The 25,540-nt window shown below is 36.2% G+C and overlaps 1 protein-coding gene across 1 annotated transcript; it reads right to left on the bottom strand.

Annotated features, from left to right (window-relative positions):
- Positions 1–457: 457 nt before the first annotated feature.
- Positions 458–24,308, bottom strand: LOC139716399 (lysosome-associated membrane glycoprotein 5-like). The gene is made up of 7 exons (XM_071627948.1): positions 24,121–24,308; positions 14,166–14,293; positions 10,736–10,906; positions 9,889–10,026; positions 8,294–8,387; positions 4,115–4,309; positions 458–930 (listed from the first exon to the last, which is right to left on the bottom strand). The coding sequence occupies exons 1-7, from the start codon at positions 24,155–24,157 to the stop codon at positions 767–769; spliced, it is 927 nt and encodes a 308-aa protein (XP_071484049.1). The 5' UTR covers positions 24,158–24,308; the 3' UTR covers positions 458–766.
- Between the last annotated feature and the right edge of the window lie 1,232 nt (positions 24,309–25,540).

Below are 25,540 nucleotides of genomic sequence, written 5' to 3'. Positions count from 1 at the left end.
TGATAACTGATGCGATGTTTCGTTTTAAAATGTTTCTTTGTAAAGTCTAGTAGAAAATGTAATAAATGCTTTCAAGATGCCAGCTATGTTGAAGGCCGTTTACAGACCGTTGCAAACGGATGATTCTCGTATGTCGGTATGTCATGACGTAAGGAGGACGTTGCACAAATTATGAAAACTTTACATTGACTTCATGGTCTCTCCGAAGGTTCTTAGAACATTAACTTTATAAATCATCAGACTGCTTAAACATACTCTTGTTTTGCAATTCCCTCTATTTATAGGTCTACCCTCGATCCCAAGTTGAGATGTAAAAATCATTCGTCAAATAGTGCATTTTTTCTTAAGGAGATAATAATCAAGAATCTCATGAAAATAGAATGACGGAAGGCGTAGGCATTACTTTTTTAAACTCCTGTTCGTGATAGACAGAGTGCGAGAAAACTGGTTTTCAACACATCTGCGTGCCCATCACTACAGCGTGGGGACGAGTCAAATTGTTGACCTCCTTTTTCCTCTCGCGTCAAGGGGAATTACGGGCAGTGTGCAGTTTGATTAAACACACCCCTGGTCAGACTCAGATTACAGTGCCCACGGAGTAATTGCCAAATACACAGAAAGGTTGGATGTTATTCGCTTCTTTGTTTTTCATTCATAATTGACCATACAACCCTGAAAGTCATTTAGTATAGTGGACGAGGGTATGTTTAATCAAACTAAAAGCCTCAGCGGAAAAAAAAAAGATAGCGAGAAAAAAGGGGGGAAATTAATCCATTGAACTGTAAGAAGTCCTGTCCGTAATGGCACCCATCCTTCGGCCTATTGCGTAACCGGCGATGACCACCAGAATCACCAGGGCTAGCGTGGCGCCAACTGCTATCGACGCCATGTTCGTCCCTTCCGCGGTCTTGTCGTTCTTACAAACCTCGGCTATAAAGACAAGAAAGAAAAAATGAAAAGTCCCTACACTGCCTCAAAGTGGCATCATACTCTATATGATTAAGAATCATCTACGACCGGGGGGGGGGGGGGGGGGGGGGTCAAGAGAGAATACTTCTTTGAATGCTATTTTCTATACACAACACACAACAAGTACACAACGAGTCACATCGTCCAACTCCTTTGGAATTGAATTGTTTATTTGCGTTAAACAACTTCATGCATTTCCAAAATGCTTCATTAACTAATGGACTGACTGTCAAACCAACAGGCAAAATGACCTATGGTATAAATCACGTAGGTGTAATTAAGTTTTAAGTTAGCCCATTGAGTAATTATTAGAGTAGCCACGGCTTTCAATTATTTTGGTTATGCTCTTCGATATATTCTCCTGTAATCGTTATATGTACGTGTATATATCGTTTTGATACATTTCCTAAGTGTGTCAGCTACCTGCTACCTGAGATGTAACACGCCCTTTGATTTTGACAACTTGAAATGAAGATCACAACGGCAGCTAAATCATTCATCAGATCACATTCTGATATTGACATTACGATCCCAAATTTAGAAAGAAGGTTCAATATAAATTACATCGCGCAAATTATTGTGCATCGAGTGGGGAGAGTCCAAGAAATGCAATCTAATAGGAGATCACAAATATTTATGCGTTTCCATGGTTACACATGGCGTACACAGGCTCAGTGATGATCCATTAAAAACGACTTCTCATGGCGCGTAGTCTGCGCTTTGTTAAAATAAAGGTCCCCCCTCCCGACAAAGAGAAAAATACAACAGGCCAAAGAAATAAATGGGAAATCTATATTTCACTCAAACAATGCATGGAAATAATGAGGTCATCCCACCTCTTTCTCTTTACTTGATATAAATCAAAATAGCCGCCTATGCTTCATTCGAATTCTAACACCACTTTCATTTAATGAGCTTTGCTTTTACTCTCTGAATTCTTGTAAAATGTCATTGGTTCAAGACTAGTAGCTTGCTACACGGCCGGCATCCCCGGCGTCGCTTTTTAGCTAATTACTCGCGCTCAAACGGAGCAAATATCATGCAGTTATTGACATATCTACTCCGTGTTCTTTGTGCTGTGAAAACGATTATGATGTGAGGAAAGTAAGGCAAATATTAGCTGGTAAAAGAGCCTAATCGTGATCATTGTGCTGAAGGCCTTGTTAATATCACTAATATGACAGCTCCGTTGCCTGCACAATGATAAACACTTTATCATAATGTATGCTCAATAGCAAAAAAAAAAAAAAAAAAAAAAATCTGGAGATGACTGAGTGATGCTTTTAGTTCTTTATCTTCATACGTGTGGCAGCGATAATGTAGTATCCGTGCTTGATTGAACAGAAAGCTATGCAGGTAAAAGCTCATAACGTGGCTGTGGGTGATGTACATTAGCATGAAACTGTTAAAGACATTAAATCATAGGTTCATCAATTTCAGAAGAGACAATTTGAGAGTATAATACTTATAATCACTCAAAAAATAAATCAAACATGTCAGTAATATATGGTAAGACATGATTGTCATAAATCGTCTAATTTTATGACGCTTAATGACGTGTTTTATACTAGTGTATCAAATTTACAGACATTCTTTCATCTCGCATCCAGAAGTTGGGATGATATGTTCAAATATCCTACAGGCAAACACTGACCACATATAGAATTCCACATTCTATTTGCCCCCCCCCCCCCCCCCCCCCCCAATGATAACCATACTCTAAGAATCGTCAGACTGATTCATACTGACTCATGCTGTTGAATACAAATATACACCATTCTTGATCCACTGATGAAGTGCAAACCACATAAATAATACTTTCGTATATGATTATTTCCAATCTTGATAACAACGGAAGGAAGCATACGACAGACAGAAATACATATATTGTACCTTCAGCATGTGTGCAATATGCACACTATTGTGTGGCTACATTGCGGTGACACTTTGACGTGGACACCATACTGTTGTCTCTTTTTTTCTTTTCCTCTTCTCTCAATTTCTCTTTCTTATTTTTGCGTATGATCTTTCATTTATTCTTTTGTCTAGAGTATATCTTCATGTCTGTTATCCTCTTATACATACGTTTATAACGTAATGTACATGCATATACATATATAAACACACACACATAGATATATATATATATATATATATATATATATATATATATATATATATAAATGTTAATCATATAGAGCTTTAGATGTATATACAGATAGTATATGTATCAATACATTTTAGGAATTTAGGCTAAATCAGTGTAACTAAAGGTCACATCAAAAGCATGAAGACTGTGCCTGCGTGATATCACGTTTATGTCATAAATTTTGGTTTCTCTTTATGTAATACTATTTATCGTTTTGTGTGAGCTAGTATGATTTGAACAGTGTTCATGTGTATAAAAGTAAAATCAGTTCAAATCAAATCGATAAACACTTACACCATACATAGTGGCAGACGTATTCTCATTTCTTTCATCAACACGCACACAAACACACACACACACACACACACACACACACACAAGATCAGTACGCGATTGTAACAGAACAAACAATTAGCTTATCGCTCAGAATTATTTACAGATATTACCTTGCAAAGCAAATGAATATCTTTTCTTATTCTAAATGTATGCATTCTAAGGCTTTGAGAGGGAATGTATAAGCATATTCCTCTTTTTCATGTAAATAATAACAGCCGAGTTTCGGCAGGCTGTTATAAATACCTTTCATGTTGAAAGGAAGCAATGAAAATAAAAAGAGTCCTTTAGATATCGTAATCATTGAGGATACAGAAGATTTATCTTTGAAATACCGATTGCAGATATCTGTGTCCTGAACAGCCATTTTATTTCACTTTATTCCATTTATTCATTTTCATTTTCAACGACAACAACAACAAATATATACAAATTCATCATGCAGAAAAAAAAAGAAATAAGCCATTCATGATTGCATTGTGGTAGAGACGAGAAAGAGCAACAAAAAGCTAATTATTATCCAGTATTCCGTCAGTCTACTATTTCGAGATACATTTTTGTATGTAACCATTTCAAGTTTATCTCCTAAATGAGCTGCTCTTCAATTGTTTTTTTATGTAAAAAGATTACCGTATCTTAAAAAAAACAATAATATTGTCTTACCTTCACTAAATGAATCATCTACCACGTTGTACGGTTGGAGTTGTAAATTACGTAACTCTAGCAGGACTTTGAAGGTGTCATTATTGCTTCCACCGAGTAGTTGAATATCGCTCTCAGCATCGCACTTTCTCGACTTCTTGGCAGGGGTCTTGAAGAACGAATCGTCGGATTCGCTGCGCACCGTGTGGACACCAGCTGTTGGGGGCGACATTTTGAAAGAGAGAGCAATAGTGATAATCAGCGGTGCTGTTACATGCAACAGTCATAACTACACCAACAAAAAACAGTGATACTAATAGCGATGACGGGGACAGGATGTTAAACAATTACCCTAACGATGACTGTGATATCTCAAGCCAATATTATTGTTATCATTATTATTATTATTATTATTATTATTACCATCATCATCATCATCATCATTATTATTATTTTGGTGACGATGATGACGATGATGATGATTATTATCATTATTATTTACTCGGCATTTCCGACATGTGTACATGGTAAACACAAAATACATTTGATTCAGCAAAACAAAGATGAATTATAAGACAGAGACATAGCACAAATGAGAAAGAAACTGGAAATGTCGCTACGGCGACTGGTACGCCTCCGCCATAATGCATGGTTCTCCTAATAGGTCTAATAATGTCTTGACAATGTGTGATGACAGTTTCACACAATTGGCAAAATATTAAAATGACAGGTTTGCCACAAATGTGCTGAATGTTCACTTTCCTAGAACTAGGTTCAATTGGATAAATGATTCAAACGTCAGAGTGCAGGTATTTGGGGAACTGATGATTTTTAATTGACTTTTGACTCTTTTATAAGTTTATGCATTGAGTAATTTTCAAGGTATTGAGAAAAAGTATAATTTCAGTATCAAATGGTAAAATAGTATTATCTAAACCTGGCCTTTGACCTTTGACCTCACAGTTCCAAAGAGAATCACTGTTAGGTAGAACAAGCATAAATACGTAAGTTTCATGATGATACCTTGAGTTGCTTTCGAGATATGGAGGAGAAAGTGCAATTTAGCACTTTCACTTGACCTTTGACCTTTTGACCTTTGACCTTTTTTCAAGAAACTTCCCACAGAATATATATTGGGTAATACATGCATACATCAAATCTTTAAAAAATCCTTCAGGCATTGCATAAATATAAGGAAAGTAGTGATATTTTGAGGAGTTGACCTTGACCTTTGACCCCATGACCTTTGACCCATGACCCCCAACTTCCCTAGATAATCACTGCCCATCGGTACATGCATATATACTAAGTTCCATGAAGATACCTTGAACCATTTGCGAGATATGGAGAAAAACATGAAATTTAAACCTTTTTTTCACAAAATAATATGTGACCTTTGACCTTTGACCCAGTGACCCTAAAATCCAAACAAAGTATTATCCCCCAGGATATACCCTCATACCAAGTTTGATGTAAAAGCACCACACGGTTCTTGAGATATCGACAAAAACAAAACGGGACGGACGTACGGACGGACGACCCGAAAACATAATGCCTCCTGCCACTTCGTTGGCGGAGGCCTAAAAGATGGATTGTTACACAGAAAAAAGGGGCTACCAGGGGCAAGAAAAGGTAAACTTAATTACCATGACTTACAAAGCACTTACAGTGTATCAGTCACAGTGACGTAAACGTGCAGTCATATACAGGTACAAAATGGTGATATAAGGAGGGCAACATAATAATAATATGCTGTATTTATTGGACCTAATGACCGTCATTCCCTGAAATGATATCAAAACTACAACTACCCTCGATATTCAAATACACATGTACTCGGAATCCGTCTGTAATGTATATTGTATCTGGCATCTAAAAATGCTTATAATGATAATGAAAATGGTTTTATGTCCAAGGTAGCCTCTTCAGTGTTGGCATTGCTCTGCAAGAGGGCCCTGACATTATCATTCATTATCACAGGATTGCCAGGTAAACCAAGTCGAGGGGAACATCACGAGGAAAGACACCTTGTCCAAGGACGTAAGCACTTTGCAGGATTAAACACGGAACCTCCGTTCGAAACGTTGTACTCAAACACAAATGTATCCTGACACATTTATATTTAGCAATGAAAGGCATTATTGGAGTCTAATTTGACTCATACAACACTCACCCCAACGTGTTTTAACGTTTTTCCCTATTAACAAGTTAGTTTACTTCGAAACAACTGTAGGCGTATGGAATGAAATACGGATATTGCAGAATGTCTGCTGCTTCTTTTTATTTACTTTCATATACGCATGGCTGCAATAATGCGTTACCCTTGCTTCATGGAACAGAAGATTGTACAGCTTACGTGTAAATATTGCGATGATGGGTGTCGGTGATGAAAGTTATTTTGAGACTGTGAAAATTGATTTGAGACTGTTTAAGTGATTAACAAAAGCATTTTGGTTTCAGAGAGCCAGCTTGTCTGATTTAAAAAAAGTATTATACATATCAGCATACGTTATCAATCTCATCAAATGTCGAGTATTTCTTTTGATGCATCCTTCAAGTAGCATCTTCTTTTTTTAATGGTTTATCAAATCCGTTGGTATTTTTTGTTTCACATCTAAAAATCGTGATGGTCCCATTCTCCAAATGTCAATATTCAGCTCTTATATAAGAGCATCTTTATATGCAATATGTGTAGGAAATATTGAGCTGATAGTTAAATGAAAGGTGAACAATGCAGAAAACCCATTATTTCAATTTTCAATTTCAATTTATTTTCATACTTCTCAATGAAGGAATGTACATCAAATATAATAAAAACATAGTGAATGATAATATCCGGCTTGGATGTACAGTAAATTAATGTAAGAATATAAAACATATAGTGGTCAATCATCGTACGTTTGGTTCTATGTATAACGCTAAAGAAATATGACCGAACCTACTTAAAAGCGAGCTTGTTAAGCGTAGGTCCCAAATTCTGAACAGAGTGTAAAGATGAGGAGCACGGATGCAACGTAGGACCAAAATAAAGAGAAACAAAAATGAAAGGCAAAAATACCTGGTGCACTAACAGAATCTTCTCAATACATTAATAGTGATATACAGACAACCACATTCTGCAGATGTAAGAACAGTTGATTTAACAATGTTGACAATAGTGTAGTAGTATGATTTGAATAATGGTGAAAAGAGAACAACTCGACATGCGAGTCCTCGGAGGAAATACGGGAAACCTAAAGAGTGAACATACAAGTATTAACATTCAAAGAAAATTTGGAATTAATTAGAATTACCAGCCAGTATAGCACGGAGGGGAATACAACAAGCCAGCTGTTCACGCGTTCCGAAGTCTTATGGTACCAAAAGGGGTACTGGTGTGAAGGAATTTAAGGGCGCAAACAGAGAGGCTTAAACTGATTTGAATAACAACAACCAACACAGTAGGAAAAGGCACATAAACAAGAAAGAAGGAAATTTCAATGGACTTACGCAATGTAATTATTCAATAAATTATGTCTTAATTTGTATTTGAAGGTCGACAAAGACAAACAACCTGCGAGTTCTATGGGGAGATCGTTCCAGTACTTCGGCCCTGTATACATAATTGTTTTTTTCGCAAAATGGTTCGGGTACGTGGTAGGTGATAATCGTCACGTTGACGGGTGGGATAGTTATGAATAGAGTAATTTCTTTTAAACATATGCAAAAAAATATCAGGAAGATCATTTTTGGATAATTTGTACATGAATATCCCTAAATTGTAGTAAAACAAATCTGACAATTTCAAAATTTTGTTCTTATGGAAAAATTCATCTGTATGAGATAGATACCCAGTCTTATTAATTATTCTAATAGCGCGCTTTTGTAAGAGAAAGAGCGAGTCAAGCAAAGACTGGGTCGTGTTACCCCATGCCAGTATTCCGTAGTTGAGGTAAGGGGAAATCATAGTCGAGTATATAATTTGCAATATATTGGTGGGGAAGTAATCTTTCAGTTTATTTAGAATTCCTACATTCCTAGATAGATTAGGGTTACATTAGCATAAAAACGACAATATAATCAATCAACAAAGAGAAACGAAATGTAACAGTTGTACCAAGAAAATTTCGTTTCAGGCAACTGTCCTTCACTTTTCTTTCTTTCTTTCTTTATAAGAAAGCGCCTATAAAACATACAAATTTGCTGCGTCTCCGCACTTACCTCTAGCCGGGTTCTTGAAGTATGTAGGATCGCTCATGTTATACGTGAACTGCACTTTTCGCGCCTTCCAAGACTCCTTACCATCGGCTGTCGTCTGCGAAAAAAATCACATCAATAGCAGCAGGTGACATAACATTGATTTATTGGTTTTGTTTGTTTTTCTCTGTTGCCAAAGTCTTGGGGAAAAGATCAATTGCTGCAAGTATGATCATGCTTCATTTAACACTTACACCTTTTACATTAATCTCACAGAGCTTGAGAGAGAAAGTGTGTGTGTGTGTGTGTGTGTGTGCGTGTGTTGTGCATTCGTGCGATCAATGCAATGTTGTTGTCTTTGTATAATGTTTTGTATTGTTTTTGTGAATACGAATTCTATGGCACTGAATGAAATTCGAATAAAGAATAAAAAACAACATTCATGAATTATCTTGGAGTCGTGAACACGCAATCACTTTTTTATCTTGTATTCTAAATGTTTTTTGCATATATATATATATATATATATATATGTGTGTGTGTGTGTGTGTGTGTTCTTACTGATATATGAAAACGATACCACATGTTGCAGCTTTTAATCACTATTGCAGATTATGACGAAATTGAATTTACATAAATGATAGCAACTAATATTTTCAATGTTCTAAATCTCATGAATATGTACTATAACTTATTTGACTGAGCTAACGAGCTTGGGTTGTTTTAAACTGTTTGAAAATGTTCAATATACAAGTACATGTTACAGACTTCAAAATGTTTAAATCAAATTATCTACAGAAAAAAAAAGTGTTTATCTTGTCAGCCTGTTCTAATTTCTATTAGACTGATTGTCGGTACCATATTGCAATTTTTTGAGGTTACAGCAATAAATTCAAATTGAATCTAAATTATGATATGTTCATGTAGGCCTCCCTAAATCTGTTGAATTTGAAAAATGTAAACCACATTTTCCCCTTTCACTTTCAAGTCAGTGCTGTTTATGATAATGGTAGAATTTCATTCTTGTCTTCAAACATTTCAGGAAATTCCATTTGGTTGCTATTGTTTGTTTTAATGCAAAATGACAATTTTTATCCTAGGTCACGAATTCTTTAGAGTATTCTAAGGACATTTTCGATTCATAGCAGTCATAACATGCTTTGTTCAATAAATGAGTGATGCGTAATTTGCATGATATGATGCAAAGGGACGAGGGATAACTTGGTGTGTAACTTTTATACTTTAAACTGGGCCGAAATGGCAAAAAAAATGTTAATAATGTTAATATTATCATCTTTCTCACCTTGCTACAATGTATTTAAAAGTTCGCTGGTATTTTATGTATTATGTATATTTTCAGCGTGATTTGCGACTCTCACTCTGACAGAATTCGTGGCATTACCACATTCTGAATTGTATACTTTGTCGTACCCTATTATGTCCAAGTGTTAACATTCAATATTAATTTTATTTATTAAATTTATGATTTTAAAAAATTATAATTTTATTTATTAAACTTCATTTATTCATATTAAAATTCAATTTTATTATTGATATAAATGGTGCATGACATGATATGCATAATGCGTCTTTTCAGGAAGAGGAAAGATCTGTCTTACGTTCTCGAAGGTAAACTTCAGGTTGTATTTTCCCTCGCTCCACTGGATTGACAGCAAGGCTGGTAGGGCGGCCGACCCGCAGGACCCAGTGGCGGTGGCTTTACGCGGCAGGGGGACGGTAACCTCCTCCTCTTCGCTCTACAGAAAATTACAACAAAATCACAATTTCATAAAGACTGAGGAATTATCATAGTTTTGCCAATGTAGAGCTGCTAATTTCCATACAAAGAACATTTCAAAAGGAGAGAAAGAGAATTAGTGGGTTTTGCCTGTAAGCGAGGTTACGATGATGATCATGAATATTATGATAATGATGATAATAATGATAGTAATATTAATCTTATGTTGAATTACTCATGTCGGTGAATTAAATGTGCTTTAAACGTCGCTTTTTCTTCTTTTTTTCAGTCTAGTATAAACAACTCATTTTCACATATCCTCACAGCAAAAACTCAGAACGCGAGGAAAGTTATTTAAGAGGTATCTGCATCTTTTAAACACTACTGCTGTACTACAAGCTAACAGTTCGCGCTAACTGGAGTTAATCGAAAGGCGGCTGCAAAAGGACGTCTGAAAATTGAACATTACTTTTTCGATCAATCGCAAAACGAATTAAGCGCAAAACAACATAAAACATTTTCACTGATATTTCACCTGTTGCACAAAAAGAAATATTGTTAATTAAGTTATTGAAAATACCCCACATTTTCCTAATATTTGATTTTTCCTCATCTTTTCGCGGGTTAAGTATTAATTTCTCAAGTTGACACGTTTTGTGATCACACTTTTATCTTGTTTGCATTCAAAAAGTGGTCGCCTTCTCTCTCTTTCTCTCTATTAAACTAACCTCTTTGTTGCTGTAAAATATATTGAGCACAGCTGAGAAGCACGCGCGAATACAGGCGTTCCCTTCGCCATCTCGAACAGTAAAGTTAGCTATCTCGGCGAGAGAGGGCGCTATTGTGGTTGCTTGTGTCACAATGCTGTAGTTCACCGGTTCAGGCACAGACTGGGGTGCCTGCAGAGGAAAGGTAAAATAATTACCGAAAGAAAACAAGAAACAAAAGGAAGCAAATTGGTTACCATCGAGATGAAGTCAGTATAGTGGGTAGGCAAAAACAATGTTATGGAAAAGGAGCTTTTACAGTCATATCTTCAAATGACGCACACAAAGACACAAATTATGCGTAATTGAAATAAGCAAATCACGGTTGTTTGCTGGACTTAAAAAGCTGAAAAGGTTAGGTTTTTAAACTTAAATATAAAAAAGCAAAGAAAAAACATACCAAATATATTGCTTGTCTACAGTGCGATAAACGTCTGTTGGAATTCATGTTATAGCATTTCCAACATTTCTTGTAGACAACACTTGATGAAGGGATTTCATTACCTCACAATATGTAATTAACCATTATTGTTACACTACAGATACTGGGAGTTTCCACTGTACTTAGTCAGAGGTGTTCTTCAACCTTTAAAATTCACTTAAATCGTTGAACTCAGCCCATTCAAAAGTTTGCATCATCCAATTCTTTTTTCTTTCCGCCCATGCACCATATATCCACTAGAAAAGGTCACATTCCATTCCCCTCCCTGAGTAATGTTTCATCCAGCTTGCGTTATCGTTTTTAATTTTGATAATGTACCGAGATTTGTTGCTTTAATTACAATCATTTCGTTACACGTGTAATGAAATGTAAATTAAATAATTAACACAATAATTTTCTAAACTGGCTTATGAATTAATACGTCATCAATTGCAAAATGATCAAAACACCATGAATATTTTTTCAACAATAAGAACAATGTGGATATGTTGAAATGACTGCTTGAGGAATAATATTTCTTTTTTCTTCAAGTGATGAATATGATAACTTAAAGGTAGTTTACCTCAAGAATAATACAGAGGGCCCGAAAAAGAGCGATTTTTATGACCATTGCCAAACGCTATGCGGCGGAGGTCAAATTTCAGTCAGTATACTCGAAAACATTTTTAGCAACAAATTGAACTTGTTTGTACAATTTCAAAAATAACTTTCAAATGTTAAACAGTCGGCTTCTTTCTGGGCCAATATGTAAACATATTTTATCAATTCATTCTGGTATATTCAATATGAAAGCATAACTTTCATATTGCTAAATGTATCTACTTTTATTGCCGCATGAGTACAGCAGGAATTACTATTACATTATTTTGTTGAGGTGAATATTTTTTGGTTGTTTTTTGTTTTTTTTGCCTGAAATGTAACAGGCTAGGAAATGTATCACAAAATGATTGTAGAAAGATATTTCACCTTGCGTTGCATTCAAACCTGCTACACGCCATGTGGCGCCAAAGGGGAAAAAAGGTCTACATTGTTATCATTTTTGTCATTTTTGTCACTAATGTAATGATTCATGTATTATCAAAAAAATCCTTCTTATAAGAAACCTGAACCTGTTATTAAGTAGCCAAAACATTGGTATCTCTTTGATAATTAGGCTTCTCCCTTATCAACATAATGTACAAAATGCAAAGAGTTCAATGTGCAGGCAATTCTGGTATAATAAAGAAAATGGAAGAATTTTAAATGACCAAAGACATCAAAATAATGTCTGGGCACTTCTTACTTCAGTGTTGATTATTTCCTTACAGTATGTTGCATGTATATGATTATGTCTATGACACCAGCAAAATGCACTGTATTCCAAAGCAAATTAATGTCAGCATCTCATAGATATCAATTATTCCAAACGTCCTGAGATCTTAAAAAAACTTGCATCTATCTTAATAAGTATAATCATATGTGTGTATATACATTATGGTAATGTATAATTACATATATATATATATATATATATATATATATATATGCATTATGAACGCTTCTTAAAATGATGCAGCGTTAAGATTTCTACAGTTTGCAGTGTCCATTATCAAACTGAACCTGGCAGTATGCAGTCGTTGTAAAAGGGTTGCAGCTTAAACTATTCTAATGACAGAATTCCAACGGTCAGATCCATAACGAGAGATTTTATTGCGTTGAACTCTTCAGGCTACCTACGCTCTTTAACGTACATGCTTCTTTGCCAGAAGTGGTAGCACTATAACTTCTGACGTCCGTTTTCTTGAGTGGCTGAGTTGTTTCAGGTTTTTATGTTTGATTGTGATGGATTCAGTTGAAAAAGGAAAGGGACAATCGTATCATCAGACACACACTGAGAGATTTGGGTAAGGGGGTTTGTCTCATTGGAAAGAAAACATTAGAGCCAGATGCTGGTGTGCCTAACATAGTTATCATGTTCGGATTGTTTGCATTGTCCGCGTATTCCTCTTCTCGGGCAATGGGGTCGTCTTTTCCTTGGGGGGGGGGGGGGGGGGGGGGGGTGAGGGAAGACTTTCTGAAAGTGTTATTGAGAGACATCTGCCTCGTGATGTCTGCGACTTGACCGATGTCCCGTGACGAGTGTGTGTATGTGTGTGTGTGTGTGTGTGTGTGTGTGTGTGTGTTTGTTTGCTTTATTGGCTTTATTTGCAAAAAGGTATGAAGAAGAGCCCTACATTTATTGCACTATGAAAAGTAAAAGGATTTCTCACTTCTCTCTTCCTGAAATGGAGGAACATATACGCTAAAATATTCAAACTAGCCCAATATTCAAACGAATTTGTCAACAAATTAGGAAGAGGACCCTTAACTATCGCAGACTACTGAATAATTTGATGCTGACAACATCAATTTGCTGGGAAGCCTGAAGACAAGTCTGGAGCTTAAATGTAATTGTGTTTCAGAGAATAAATTTCCTTTGTATACCTGCCAGGCAAGTACATATACCTTTCCATCATATCTTGAAAAAAAGCAGAAGTAAAGTAAAATAAAAAAAAAAGAGCCCGAAGCGATCTTGAAAGTGTTTCATTTGCAGCGGGTTTCTAGTATAGAGAGTTGTAAGTGATATAAGCTATAGTTTTAGAAAATACGTGGTGATGAAGAGAGGTGTCTCCTCTGCGCTTAGCATCATTTACACTGTACGTCAATTTTATAGGAAGGATACGTTGTGCACTTGATTCATTTTTGCCAACATTTCGTGCATTTAACTTCTTGGCGCCAACGAGTCAAATATTCACAAATTTCACACATATATCTATGGTTAAGATATCAATGTGGGATGCAGAGGGCTCGGTGCATGGTTGATGGAATCCAAATCAACGAACACACAACTGAAAACCGCAGTAGACAAACAAACGTACAACATAACAGCAACATCAAAATCGTGATGTATCACGTCACTAGAATTTATACCTCGCTACTTGGAGCTGTTTCAACGGCTCCAGTCTCAGGGGACAGGAACGGCGGTCCAAAGTCCCCTTGGCCGATGTCGGACTCTTCATTGTCCTCCGACGCTGAGGGAGCCTGGCACTGTACGCCAGCTGCAGCAGGAGGAGAATGACAGAAGTCAGTTTCAAATAAAGACTGGCATTGACATACATATATATACATGTATATATATATATATATATATATATATATATATATATATATAGCTGATTATTATCCATCTTCAGGTATAGAGTTTATATATACCATTGGGAGCAGTGATTTAAAAACGGGCCTAAAAACTTCTTTTTGGACAGTAAAAAAAAAATTATTGCAACTGTTTACGAATCCCGACGAAACCCCAAATTAGCTTCGTTTGCAAGCAATCGTCTCTCCTTGATGAGGAACCCCCTTAAAGGTCCTGTTTACCTTTGGGAGCTGTGATTTTTTTTTAAAAAAAATTTCAAGATATCACATTTGATGCATTGTGTAGGTCAGTTTCACAAAACATTCTACCATATCAAAATTTCTCAATAAAGCCTAAAATATAAAGAGATTTCACTATTTTTCTCACTGAACCATAACCGTAGACAGTTTAGTCTAGAAACAAGTTTATTATTACAATTGTGCACATTTTGTATATTTAGCCAGGGCTCGACACTAACGGTGGCCCGGTGGCCCGGGGCCACCAAAATTGAAAGTCGGGCCACCAAATTTCAAAAAAGGGGAAATTTGGTGGCCCGCCTCGGGTCACCAAATCTTTTTGAAAAGTACGTCAATTAATTCGTAACTTTTTGCGCCGGAAATTAGCAGTTATATTTGTTTAAAGGATGGATGGAAAGGACTGAATGAGTGCCTGAGAGTGAGTGTTGCGAGTTTGTTGAGGTTTATTTATGAGCAAAAGTATGTCCAACTTCCAATTCTTACTATGACTGGATAAAACTTTAAAACATTAAAAACACAGGACTTTTAATGTTTTTTATTGTTTTCTTTTTCGGGGCCACCAAATTTTTCTCTCGGGCCACCAAAAATTTGAAATTGAGGATTTTGGTGGCCCCATCGGGCCACCAAACAAAAAAGTTAGTGTCGAGCCCTGATTTAGCAATACTTTTTACATTGAATATAATGACTGAACTTTTTACATTGGTTGTTTCTATCCCAAACTCACATTTTCGAAGTAGTTTGAAGCACTAAAGCTGGTTTTTGTTTCATTTGCAAATTGTAAATAATGCCTTTAAAAGAGAATCAATACTTCTTTAATGACCAATTTTTATTTTATCAATATAGATAAAGATTTACAAGACCAATGTGATACAGAAATGCATTTGACTCACTTTTTCCTTGAAGAGCAATATTTAAGTAAAAACAAAAACAAACTGGTTACCTTACGTTTTGAAATTTCATTTATTCTTACCCAATATATACCCGCAACTATATTCACCAAAGAATTCTATCAGCTCACAAATCCTTAAAGGACAATAACATGTGGATTTTAGTGAATACAACAATATTAGTAGAATACATCAGTGAAAGTCTGGGGGAAAATCCGTTCAAAAGTTATGAATTTTTAAAGTATCTGCGCAGTCACTGCTGGATGAGAAGACTATACTACAGTATATGATGTCATATGCGTACAACGATATAAAGAAAATCAAAAGAGAATTTCACAAAACTTCACTTTTTGAATAATGTGCACATTTCTTCAAGTATAGTTACTTACATATGTTAAGGGTAATATTATTCCCCCTGCCTTCTGAAAGAGAGAAGTCAAGTGTTCTTTTGAATTTTCTTTATTCTGTCTTTATGGCGTTATGCACATATGACATCACAAGCTATATAGTAGTCTTCTCATCCAGCCTTGAGTGAGAAAAAACTTCAAAAATTCGTAACTTTTGAATGGATTGTCCGATTTTCCTCAAACTGTCACTGATGTGTTCTATTAATGTTGCTGCATTCATTCAACCCACATGTCTATGAAGGTGAACTTGTCCTTTAAAACACTATGGACCTGATGTATATGGAGTGCTCTTTCAAATCTTTTGATATCTATCAATCTATCATCAGTTACATCTTTCTTTGGAAAACTTTTTGCGAGTAAATTCAAAGAAATTATGACAAATAAATAGGTACATAGATGGTAGATTGCTCATGAAATGAATGATTAAATCAATAAAGAGCAGTATTAAAATATCATGTAGTATTTAGAACAGTTGCAGTTGTTATCTTGCATCTGAAAATTTCTACAATATAATCTCTATCAACTTTTTGATAAAACTTGATTTTCACAAAATATGTACTTATTATCATTGCTACTGTTTTAGTTTCGTTTGTATATTGATTTCCTGAAAAGTTGCAAAGAAAAAGATAAATAAAAAGATACAGAGTTGCAATGTCTGCATATAGTTGAGCAGACAGTACTTATTCCTGTGGGCGTGGCAATTTTGACGGGTTTTTTTTTTCAGAGCTAAAGCCTTTCAGTCAACTTTAGACGAGTATAGGTGTTTTCTACATAATCTATATCAGTGATCGTTACTTTTTGCTTGTCGGAAACTTATATATTACATGTGTGTTCATTTTGAGTAACAGTATCCCAATTAAACTGACCTCATTTGTTCATGAAAACAGGACAATGGAGACTGAAAAAGAGCTGGTTGGGAGATGCGTTTATAACGTAGTCTGACATTTTCATCTTGTAATAATTTCAATGTTATTGTGTGATCAGGATTTCACAATTATTACGATTTTATGATTATTTCTTTTAAGGTCTGCCTAAATGAGGTGTTTTGGCAAGAAGTAGTGAATATTCTATAGCGTACAACAATGAAATACAAAGAGTAAATTATGTTGCGGCCTGAATTTCTATTTCGTTGTAACCGGAATTTTGTTATAACCGTGTTCGTTATAACGTGAGTGCACTGTATACACACACACACACACACATATATATCAGGGCTCGACACTAACTTTATTTTTCGGTGGCCCGATGGGGCCACCAAAATCATCAATTTCACATTTTTGGTGGCCCGAGAGAAAAATTTGGTGGCCCGAAAAAAAAAAAAACATTGATAAAAGTCCATTTTTTAAAAAAATAAGTCGCACACTCACTGCATGCATTAATGCATTTCCGGCGCAAAAAGTTACGAATTTATTGACACACTTTTCAAAAAATTTTGGTGGCCCGACGTGGGCCACCAAATTTGCCCTTTTCTGAAATTTGGTGGCCCGACTTTCATTTTTGGTGGCCCCGGGCCACCGGGCCACCGTTAGTGTCGAGCCCTGTATATATATATATATATATATATATATATATATATATATGTATATATATATATATGTATAGGCCTATATACATATATATATATCATTATAGATATATGTATACATTGCATATATGAGCGTATGCAGGGAAGATCACTTTTATGTTTATTGTGCGCAGAGAATGTGAAATCACATGAAAGAACTGTAATTTGGAGATCGTCACGTTTTATCGTCAGTGATATTACCTAATGAGTAACCGTTTGCCAACACTCATCGTATTGTCGAATGCTATCCCACCGACTTTCTTAAAATGTCACTACCTACTTGATTGAATATTCCTGAATACAAAACAAGACGTCAACATCCTGTTTTCCTCAACCATGCGTTCTTCCTCTCCCTCGGATCTTCACTAGGTACTTGGCCAACGCATCTGATCAGTCCACCCTCCCCCACTTCCCACCCCCCCCCCCCCCAAAAAAAAAAAAGAAAAATTGATATGGCCATCCCCAATGTACCATAGACATTTACGCGACACTGCTCAATAACGCTTCACATCATAAAGTGTGCAACTCAACATTCGTCAAACTAATGTAATATATTAAGCACTACGTAAGCTTAAATTTTCATATCATAAATTTTTACGAGGAAACGCCCTGAGTTAGCCTCATAATTATGTTCCCCATTCAATCGCACTTTGCTAGATATCCCTGCTGAAATGAACACAGTGCCCCACAGTGGGATACACAATGTGAAACACAATGTTAACACAGTGTGAAATCTCTTCACACTGTGGATTTCGAGGGTTTTAACAATGTGAGCACATTGTGAATCATCAATTCACGGTTAGACAAAGAAAAAAGAACATTACTATGTGAACTCTCTGTGAAAAGAAAAGATCATACCACAGTGTGGAATAATCTCCACACTGTTAAATTTGAGGATTTTCACACAGTCGACTATGTGTACACATATGAGACACTGTGTTCTTTCTAGCAGATATACTCTTTCAAAGAAGATGATATCCTTTATATTAGATTGTTTGACATTATTTGGTAATGATTTAACAGTGAAACGGTAGGCGGGAGAGAGGGTCAATTTTGTTGGATTGTCAAGAAAAGATTGATTCTTCATGATTTTAAACGGATAACCTCCTGATGACCACTTTCCCCGCTGCGAAACAAAAAAGCCTTCAAAGAGGGGATTCCTTTGTTAATTGCATCATGTTAGTTATATTATCAGACGAAATTGGGAGGGGTAACAAACTTTACTGGAGGAACCTACATTCATTACATTCATTAATATATGTTTATATCCTGGATTCCCCAAACTGATCTTACTCAGAATGAACTCTGCTTTAAACACGCTTATGTCAGCGACAGATCCGAGACGTTACATGATGATCAAAACGAAAGTAAAAACAAATTAAAGTTAACGTAAACAGGTTTGCGTGCAGCGACTATGCTAATGAATTATGAAGACACCGCACAGTGATATGTATCAAGTAAGTTTTACGTCGCGTCACAAGCGGAATGTTTTGTAAACGTTGATGGGCAGAGCAAATGTAAAAGAATGTACCCTCGAAAATTTCAATGTCAACTTCAGTCTGATTACAAACCAAATATAAATCAAAATGAAGGGGGATTTGCATAAAAATTATCATTCCGACTTTAAATCGAGCAGTAAAATGTGTGATATATCATCAAATAAACAGTAATGGCATCGTCTCTCTATTTGTATTCACGTAAACATCACAGGATTTAAAAAAAACCGGAGCAACACCCATGTAATTATCAAGCCGGAATGACGTGACTGTTCCACCACATCCATTCTGTCATTATTTTTCTCTCTTATTATTACACAATCTCCCCTCCACCCGGTTACGGGCGGAACATCAACCACAGAATAAGATTATTCATGCGTCTACTTATTCCAGTGCATCTTCGCTGACGCCACGAAGCACCCACAAGTACTGAAATCGTCAGTTTAAGGGTTGGTAATCTTGGAACAAGTGACGTGAGGTTTGCTCGGTCCCACATCAAAAGGTCAAGAGTTTCCCTCGTTCTTTTTTCCCCCTACCGTTCCTTACTTACATTGACATATCTAGATAGGCCTACCTGCGTGTTATGCTGTGTACTTAAATAAAATCACCGTTTCTTTGCCCGTTGTGAGCATAATTCACAGCAATTTGTGACACACTGTGGAACCACAAAAAGATAGCACACTGGCCTTGCTGTATATGCATATAATTTATATGATATACACAATATATACTGTGGATTTACAAAAACATAGCACACTCACCTTATTTCCAACATTTCCAACATTTCCGTGTACTTACAATTTTGTGTAAATTCATCGTTTATTGTGTATATCATGTTGAAATCTATGTATTCAATTTCTGCAATATATTATTATGTTTCTGTTGAAAATGAAAAAAAATGAATGCATGAATGAATGAATGAATTGTATATACATGTCTCTCTCTCTCTCTCTCTCTCTCTCTCTCTCTCTAGGAGCAGTATATATATATATATATATATGCGCACATACTTTGAGAAAACAAAATGATCGGACAGAGTAACGTCCAGATATAAGCATGTACATTCCTACAATTTCCTTTTTGTTCTACATGTTACACGCATCTCCAGGTATATCATACCAAAGTTATTGAGTACAGACGATGTTTCTTTCACATGGATTGATATACTATGTTTGTACGTTATTAATTCGGTTTTGAGAAAGGCATGACTGGGCTGAGTATGAGGGTGAAATGAGGGAACTTACAAAATGCACAAGAGAAGGATGCTGTGGGCGCGTAGTGCACAATGGGAAAGCCGCTACGTCGCCAAGCATGCAAGGAAAAACTTGGGTGGCTTCAAAAGGCACAAGTCACTATTTGCTATATTCAGGTAAATTATGAAGTGTGACACAGGCTGAACCGTGGGTGACTATATATATAAAATTTTGTTCATTGTGTTAATCCTAACTGTATCACCTAACATACCATATAACAAATATAATATCATACAATGCATATTTCGCTTTAACAGAATATAGCATTTAGGCAATAAACATTGTAATATATTATGATACATGTATATTAGTATCTTCTTTTCATTTCATTTCATCTATTTCATTTCAAATAACCAAAAAAAAATATTAGAATGTAACGCTATATATATACATTATGTATAAACATAATGTCTTGTCCTGTCTGACGCATAAATTATTTCCATAACGTTTGGCTTCAGTATTATCGACACGCTGAATTCCATAGACACACAGTCGTGGAAACGAAGATGTTATTATACTAAACCACTGAATTTGAAACAGTGATAGATGGGGGGGGGCAAGACTCTAGTTTTTATGAGTAAATAATATCTCCGTGATTAATAGGAGCCTGCCAACTAATGCTACGTTGTGTCAATAAATCGGACTCAGAACCCTCTCCTCCCTTCGCACCGTCTCTCCCAATGAATATAGGTTATATCACCCTCTCACTTTCTCTTTCTCTCCCCCCTCTTTGCTCTCCGTCTCTGCATTCTCTCTTTCTTTCCTCACCAAAGTGAATTTCTCTCTCTTGGTGAGCGATGTCTTATACGCGCTCGCCCACGAGCGTCAGTGCATTGGTGGCGTCAGCAAATCCGGTGTATAGAACTGTACAGGAAACGTTATCCTGTGCATTTTTTTTCTTTTCTCTTTTTTGTATGGAAATATCGCCGGAAATGATTTTTTTTTTTCCAACGGGCATACTGTCAAACTCCTTCGAGGGAAGTTTAATTCCATTACAATTGCGCCTATTATAACACACGCAGTGGGAAAATGTCCAACGACGCTGGAGACATGTGGGTGTATAATTGATAAGTTATCTCATTATACACTAGGCTGGGATGGGTATGATTCTAGTTATGTCCTAGCCGTACATATTATACACACGTGCACGTACACTCAGTGCATAGAGATAAAATGCATACACAAATACCTTCATATGCATGCATGTATGTATGTATTTGTATACATAGGTTATACTATAATTATGTGCTTACATGCACGTACATAATATGCACAGTTGCATTACCTGTTTACACTAAATATCTGTACACACGCATGTAAAATTTGATGTGTGTATTTGCATACGGATATTAAACATAATCCACAAGGCAAATAGAAACAAAAAGAAACACCATATTTTGTTCATGAAAAGGGGATCAGAGGGATTTTTGATGTAGTTTGAATCACTTGAAGTAATTTTTGATAAAGATGCACTGTGTCCCCACGTCGTCAATTATAGTGGTTTCATAGTCCATTCGTTTTGAATGTTGTATATCATGATTGCATCACATTTCGTTCCTTCAACAACCTTCAACGCATATCAGCAACCACAGAAGTAAAGGAACACCCAATCTCGATGATCCCAATGATTACAAAATACACGTATACATATTAATTATCATTTAATTTTTTTGATAAATTGTGGAAAAATTACAAAAATATCTGTAGAAAATGTAACAATACTACAATAGTCTGAGCACCTAATGAGAGAGTGTAATCGTCTCAGAGGTGTCGTGGTGAACTGCCCACAAAGAATGAGAATACTCGAAGGTACTAGTAATTATTTGTATGATCACGGATGATAATTATTCAATTCAATTCAATTCAATGTTTTATTTCATTTTCGACAAAAAAGATATGAACATCACTTTTTTGATAACAGAAATTAAGGTGCGTAAAGTATACATGAAAGAATGTATATACAATGATTGTACCACCTTAAAATAATTATACACTATCATATAACTCAAGTGATTAGAAGTAATTATACAGTATGCAAAATTCGAAAAATGGAGGGACCCACTGAGAAGACAAAGCTTGTAGATTGTGGGCCCCTCAGAGGAAAAACATCAGTTGAGAAAAAAAGTAATAGTCTGGAAGCCCACTAGAAAGATAGATCAACAAAAGCAGACAGATATACAAACAAATAAACATGAAATGAGACTGGAGTAGGAGTAACAATACAATGGAGAGTTGACTATGAGACGAGACAAAATGAGGTATTACAAAATTATGTAAGTGTCCATTATCATAAAATGAACTAAAGGACACAATCACACACACAGACATACACACACACTCACATAAACAAACACGCACGTGGCACATATATCCGCATACGTGTGTGTGTGTGTATATATATATATATATATAGATATATATATATATATATACGTATTTGCAATTGTGTGTGTTTCATATAATAACAATGATAATAATTGACAGTGCTTATATAGCGCATAACACGTAGTGCATAATGTCCCTACATGCGCTAAAAAAATGAAAGATTATACAAAAACATGCAATTCCAATTATGTGATGTGTTCGCAGTTGTCATGCATTTTTATCTTTAATGGAGAATTATTCTACATTGGTTTCCTTATCAAGAGAAGGCTGTTGTACAGGTATAAAGTGCTTATTAAACCGTCTTCGTCTCTTCTTTTAGGCCCCCTTGATCTGTTGGATAGCTACACGAAAGGACTACAAAATAAGAAGAGATCATGCTATATAATGACCCATCGGCTATACCAAAATGGCTATAGTCCTTTATCTTCTTCTTGATGACAAACGACTCGCAGTAGTGAATCACACACCATGACGAAGAAAAGTAGAATTCGAAGAATAGCGCATATTCAAATGGAGCAGTATCAACAATCATTAACTAAAAGATATCGAATTTAGAATAATTTTCTGTTTTCATGAACTTAGCAGTATGTCATCATTATAATCTAGTGGTTGGGGCCAAGATGTCACCATGTGAAATGTCTCTCATAATAGGCTTTAACACATAGATTTCAAATTACCCATATGAAATTATATTATCAACACAAATTACAGAATATTGGGGGATTCTTGAATTGTAATCAGTCAGTAATTACCTGAAAAGATACTGTTGAATGATTATTAACCCAAATCATGTTTGTAAATTTTGCATAATAAAACTAACTGGTGGGGAATTTGATTTTCTATTCTATTCATATCCCTTTTGTACTGCCGTTTGCTTGACAAAATTCATTTTTATTCCCGAATCAATTTGAATACTGCGTTGAGAATCCCTTCAATTACACTTATTTCGGTAAATGGTGTGGAGGAATGCCTTCGATACTACCGCCATGTTTGCTTTTGGCGTACAAACAGTCTAGATCATTCTTCGAAACCCTGCAAGCACTGGGCAGGGATATTTTTTATGGAGACAAGGAGAAAGTATTCAGGGAGTCAACGAATCCACGAATCATCAATCCAAATTTATCAAATAATGCAGCTATGCTGGAATTTACTCGCTAAATCATTTTCATATAGTACACGTGCCCCCGAATATTTCTGACATACAAAATGCTCGCTAGCTTTATCTCCCTATCTCTCCCCCCCCCTCTCTCTCTCTCTCTATCTCTCTCTAGATATGTCTCTAGCTCTCTGCCCACACAGAAAATGAGGTGTGATTCTCATTCACATTTTTAATCAAGTGCGTGGGTTGTTCGTTCCTAACTTAAAGGTACGTGGTTAGACATGGATGGTTCGATGCTAACCTTTACAGTGACCATACAAAATTCCTTTACCGTATGGAACACGACATTCTGTCCAATTGGTTTCAAAGATACAAGAGTGTTGTCCTTAATAGTCATCTACTCACCGGATATTAAAAGCAGCAGGGCCAGTCTCAGATACATCGTAAGATGCTGGTAAGCTCTCACCACCTTGTCTCAATAAAGCAGGCTGATTGCTCTTGTCAAGTCCACCTTCCGCCTGCAATCTCGCGATGACAATTCCACTGATGCCTGCAGCAACGTGAAGAGGTACGTTAAGTTGCACGGCGGACGATCTAGGAGAACCCCCGTGCCTACGATTGCATTATGTCAGGGTTCACGCGCATAGTGAAAGTATGTATACTTGGCGCCTACTGGCATACACGCGAATTCACGTACACTCAAACGCCATACATAAAGGCACGGACACACTCGCACATAAAGCACGTATACACACAAGTTATCCTCGCCGCTACTCGATCGATGATCTTGCGACGTCAAAAATTGTCTTTGCGGAGGAGCTTCCGAGATGCAATGGTCGGTGCGGGCAGCTTAGAATAATATCCCGCAATAGCGTTTGATGGAGCCATATGGGTTATAAACAGGGAGGAATATCGATCGACGGGTTTTGCTTCATTTGAAAACCTCCGTGCGAAGTTGGGGATAAGTGAGGCGGACAGGAAGACCACGACCATAGGAGGATGCATTATGGACTGGCGCCCTCAGTAAACGAGACCCTCCACCACGGTGTGTTCTGTGTGGAGATGGGCGTAGGCCTACCGTTGCAATCATTTTGGTGGTCACACCTTAATGAGGTTTAAGAGCTTTGTCGGAAGGTTGGAAGAAAATAATAAAAAGCGATATCTTGAAGTGTAATGCATACATGTTGTAATGCACTTATGTGGTGTGTGAATGTGTGTGTGTGTGTGTGTGTGTGTGTGTGTGTGTGTGTGATTAGGTGCACACACACACATATGTAATGATCGATTTGGCTTTGCATAATAAAATCAGAATGCCAGTAATATAAGGGGATAGGATGATGTGTTGGAAATATATCTGCATTAAATTGAATTATGATTTATGAAATTTTAGTTTACTGCAAGCTTGTGTCATGCTATCTTTTCATTTGTGTATATCATGCAGTAATCAGATATTGATGTGTTTGATCAAGTTTATAAGGGTAAATTTTGTATTGTGAGATTTATTTATCAATCTCTTTTGCATGAAGGGTTTGTGTATAAGTCTCTTTTTTTTAATTTGTAGATATGAACCTCAATGTTATTTCTCTGCATAAAAAAGTGATCAAGCAGAAAAGAAGTGAGAAGATACTATACTAATAACCCTTTTTGTTAATTTTCGTTTCATTATGATGATGCTGATATCAAACGAAGTACAAATATGAATATCAAAAAAAAAAGTGGTGTGCATGTGTTTGTGTATACGCGCGCCCGCGTATGTGTATGTGCGGATATTCATTATAATAAAATGGGTTCAAGAATGTAGCCAATTGGAAGCGCTGAAACGAGT

The sequence above is a fragment of the Diadema antillarum genome, unplaced genomic scaffold, assembly GCF_040938485.1.
Source record: "Diadema antillarum isolate AM-2024a unplaced genomic scaffold, OU_Dant_1.0 scf00000065, whole genome shotgun sequence".
NCBI classification, from domain to species: Eukaryota; Metazoa; Echinodermata; class Echinoidea; order Diadematoida; family Diadematidae; genus Diadema; species Diadema antillarum.
This window is presented reverse-complemented; position numbering and strand designations above follow the sequence as displayed.

What these genes read in the sequence shown, in the direction of transcription:
- LOC139716399 (XM_071627948.1), bottom strand. Translation starts at nt 24,157, where the DNA reads ATGTATCTGAGACTGGCCCTGCTGCTTTTAATATCCG. An exon ending in TATTTTACAGCAACAAAGAG is followed by an intron (nt 10,027 to 10,735) that starts GTTAGTTTAATA and finishes AATTTTCTGTAG; the next exon opens with AGCGAAGAGGAGGAGGTTAC. An exon ending in AGATGATTCATTTAGTGAAG is followed by an intron (nt 931 to 4,114) that starts GTAAGACAATAT and finishes TTGTCTTTATAG; the next exon opens with CCGAGGTTTGTAAGAACGAC.